This window comes from Phragmites australis, chromosome 17 (assembly GCF_958298935.1).
Source record: "Phragmites australis chromosome 17, lpPhrAust1.1, whole genome shotgun sequence".
NCBI classification, from domain to species: Eukaryota; Viridiplantae; Streptophyta; class Magnoliopsida; order Poales; family Poaceae; genus Phragmites; species Phragmites australis.
Window position 1 is genome coordinate 22,015,913 of NC_084937.1, and position 4,118 is coordinate 22,020,030.

At 56.1% G+C, this 4,118-nt stretch overlaps 1 protein-coding gene across 1 annotated transcript; it reads right to left on the reverse strand.

Moving 5' to 3' along the window:
• Positions 1–311: 311 nt before the first annotated feature.
• LOC133897760 (pectinesterase-like) lies at positions 312–2,485 on the reverse strand. The gene is made up of 3 exons (XM_062338578.1): positions 1,449–2,485; positions 1,212–1,372; positions 312–1,114 (listed from the first exon to the last, which is right to left on the reverse strand). The coding sequence occupies exons 1-3, from the start codon at positions 2,426–2,428 to the stop codon at positions 411–413; spliced, it is 1,845 nt and encodes a 614-aa protein (XP_062194562.1). The 5' UTR covers positions 2,429–2,485; the 3' UTR covers positions 312–410.
• Between the last annotated feature and the right edge of the window lie 1,633 nt (positions 2,486–4,118).

A 4,118-nucleotide genomic window follows, 5' to 3' on the forward strand; every position in this document is an offset into this window, starting at 1 on the left:
CTCTAGGGTAGTGCCTGTATTCTAGCTGACTTAGCTTCGGTTTGTTATGGCCTAACGGCTTCATGTACATGTATAAATACCTGATGCACAGATCAATCCAACTCACGGTTGCATCTCTCTCATTCTCTCATTCTCTACAAAGAGCATCCATATTCTGCCATACTGTAACGTAATCGTGGTCGAGAAAATGAGCTTCATGTAGAGTACAAAACACATATATCAGCCAGTATACCAACGCAAATTAAAACTGGACGTACATGCAAGCACCCTCAACATTTGCACTCGTGTACATTGACAACCAACTCCTCATCGATCCCGGCCTGTCCTACGGCGCGCGCCCGGTCCCCTTCCCAACCGTGCAGGTAGGTGCAGGCTCTAGCATTGCATGCAACCCCGGCCCGCGCCCGGCCTCACGTGAAAAGGTCGTATTTGACCGGCGTCCCGGTGGGATCGATCCAGGGCTGGGCGTGCAGGAAGTTCTCGACGGTGAACTTGGCCGCGTCCGCCTTGCTGATCACCTTCTTGTACCCGGGCCAGTTGACGCGCCCTGACGTGTCGGCGCCGGGCCCGGTGTTGCCGTACTCGGCGTACCACAGCGTCTTGAGCGCGAAGTCGCCGTTATTCCACGGCATGTACCCGGCCTTGTCGATGAAGTCCGGGAGCTCGGACTCCATGACCAGCGTGCGCGAGCACTCGCGCCAGGGCCGGCCGAGGTAGTTGCGGATGGCCAGGCGGCCGGCGTCCCTGAGCGCGGACTCGGCGGTGAACTCGCACTTCTGGAGCACGAACCCCGTGGCCTCGCGGGCGTCGGCGCGGCCCTGCGCGGTGGCGATGTTCTGCTGGTTGTCCATCGGACGGCGCAGCACGAGGATGCAGTTTTGGAACACGGCCGCCGCGTCACCGAAGATGAAGTCCACGGTGCCGGAGATGATGCAGTTGCGGTAGAACTGCGCCTTGGAGTGCGCGTACAGCGTGTCCTGGAACCCGTCCATGCGGCAGTTGAGGAAGACGGACCTGTCCGACTGCACCAGCAGCGCCACCGCCTGGTGCTTCTCCGCGCCGGCCGTGTTCTGGAACCCCATCCCGATCGCCATGAACCCGTCGCCTTGAGCAGCTAGCCATAACGTAACAATTGCACGCGTGTCAATTCAGCCCGATCGAATCAAGCAAACAAGAGGGCCTTGAGCGATGATGATGCACGGAGTCCTTACTGAAGGTTGCTGTCTTAAAGGTCGTGAGCCCGTCGACGTAGTTCCTGTTGCCGGTAACGATCGACTTCTTGGCGCCGTCGCCGTACACGGTCACGTTCACCATCTTCTTGGTGATCGTCACGTATTCCTCGTACACCCCCTCCTTCACGTAGATCACATATCTTGGATACACGAATGATGACGCGTCAAACATTGTGCCAAGAACGTGCATGGATGCTTGTAAATGAGCATGTGTACCTTCCATCGTAGGTCTTTGGCATGGCACTGAGCGCCTCGTTGATGGTCTTGAACTTGCCGCTATCGTCCTTCGCCACGACAACGTTTGGCGTGAGGTTGTTCTTGAAGCCGCCGCCCTTGAGCACCCTACGCTCACCGTCGGCCACCCACTCCGGGACGCCGTCCTTGTCGAGGGCTGGCTCGGTTTGCGACGCCGCGCCTTCCTCCTCGGCGAGCAACCGGCGTTTCGAGGCCTTGACCGTAGAGAGGAGCGATGACGCCTTCTCGATGAGCGCCAGGGCATTACTGGTGAGCTCCTTTCCGTTGTTGAACGACTCCTTCACCTTGGCCTTGAAGTCCCCGTCGGGGAACCCCTCAATGCACGTCTCCTGGTGCGCGATCACCGCGCTGAGCCAGAGCCGCAGCTGGTATCCCTGCTTGGCGAGGCCATCCTTGCCTCCGGCGTCGATTCCCTTGAGCGTGCTGTTGAGGTCGTCCTTGGCGTCCTCGTAGACCTCCTTGCAGTCGGCGACGGCGGCCTTGACGCGGGGGTCGTTGCTCATGATCAGGTCAGCGCGGTCGAACGCCTGGCAGACCGCGTTGCCGATCACCTCCACGGCGGTGCGGATGATGTCCTTGGGCGACGTCGCGCTGGCGTTAGCTGCCTTGCCGATGCTCTTCTCGCACGCGTCCTGGTAGTCCGTCTGCGCGCACATCACCTTGATGCTCTTCGACACGGCCTTGAGATCCGGCTGCGAGCTCGAGCTCGAGCCTGACCCGCCGCCGGACTTGCCTTTGGCCGGCGACGAGCCCTTCTTGTAGTCGCCGTCGTCGCTGGACGCCTTCCCGCTGTACATGACGGCGGCGCCACCCATGACGATGAGTATGATGACGATGGACACGGTCCCGCCGGCTATCATGAGGCGCCTGCGCTGCTGCCGCGCCTTCTCGGCGCGGCGGCGCTCGGTGAGCGGACCGAAGTCGCCGAACGCCGACGACATGATCGGAGATATTTTTCTTCCCTACTTTCTTTTTTTTGGTAATTTTTTTTCTCTTTTATTGACCGCTTCCTCCTCGCTCTCACTCTCTGCCTGACATCACCCAAGGCAGAGAGGATGGAGAAAGAGCTGGAGGCCATGGAGATGAGCCATGGATTATTTGGGGAGTGTGGATTCCGGGGAAAGAAGGGCCGGGAGACGTTTGAGGAGGCTATCTTTGGGAGTTCGTTGTTTCTTGAGTTGTTTTGCCATGCTTCAAATGGAATGACCTCTTGTCACAGCTTGGTGCAATGGCAATTTTTGTACACAAAAGGGAGAGGATTCGGACCTGAGCTACGCAGAACAAGAGACTTGCTTACGAGATCCATGAATAATAATCACAAAGTATATGTACTTTCCCAAGTCCCAATAACATGTCATCAACACACCATGCATTACAAATCACTCAACAATCTATAACTACTTATCCACCTTTAGTTTGTTTCATTCGCTTGTCGCTAGATCTACTGCTATCCAACACTACTAGTGCAGTCAGAAACTTCCAAATCTCTGAATACTAGTGCAGATCAACAATATATCGTACTGTGCTGATCCAGCTGCTGCAGCTGTGGTGCGTAATCACTCAGGAGTTAGGCGGGCAAGGTTCGTATGTCGGCGCATTCCGATCATGCGTGCAGTTAGAGCGCCCGGCGCCCTTGCCTTCCATTACCATCGGAATGGACCCCGCAACTCGGCCACGGTTGCCATGGCCGTCAACCCCCACCTTTTCTCCTTGCAGGCGCGCCGCTGCAACAGCGCAGTGATCGGAAGCCGCCAAGATCATCAGAAGCGCCAGGACCACCGCAATCGCCGCCTTCGTCCCCACTCTTCCCATCTCGTCTCAGGCTCTCAGCCTCTCGATCAGGCGACGATCGGATGAACGTGCCTGTGGTTTGAAGGTATATAGAAGCGTGAATTCGGTCACTACTGAAGGGTGATGGCTATGAATGGATGATGAGAAGCGATGGCTCAGTTGCTTGTTTTATATGGGAGGTCGCTGTATGTGGTGGTAAATTGCAGTGAAATTGCGTGCTCACCGACGGCGTAACGACAATTGTCCACAGACTGCGCGCGAAGTCGCGGTGGACTTGCGGCGCACACGTACATCCCCCATGACGCACGGTCATATCATCAGCGCGGCAAGTTCGTGACTTCTATACTCTGACTGCAAGAGTGGATGCGCCAGCGAATCTGAATAAAGATGAACATACATTAGTCAGACGATTGAGCTTTGGCATGTGGCGAGACGCGGTTGGCTCACATCTGTTTGAATTCTAATAGTGGTGAGGAATGTGCAGAGCAAAAATAGTGCGTGCGCAGTATGGTGATCTGGCTAGTGCTCGTACTCTGGACTTGGGCGCAAGCAAAGTATTTTTCACCTTTCCTACAAGCGGAAGAGTGAAAACTCTCATTCTTTTCGTCTTGTGCGTGTGCTTCGACCGGCCCGGGAGATCTCGACACGCGGCATTCGCCGCATGAGCCTGATTGTCAAGCGAGTTATCTTCTGTGCCGATCACGAACGACAAACCACAAGGCGGCTGGGTTCCTTACAGCTGTGCTCGATCGATCAATTCTTTGCTAGTTCACTGCAATTTGATCGAAATTGCGGTTTGCTTCGCGGAGAAGATGTTCTGTTTGACGTTCATGCGGATTC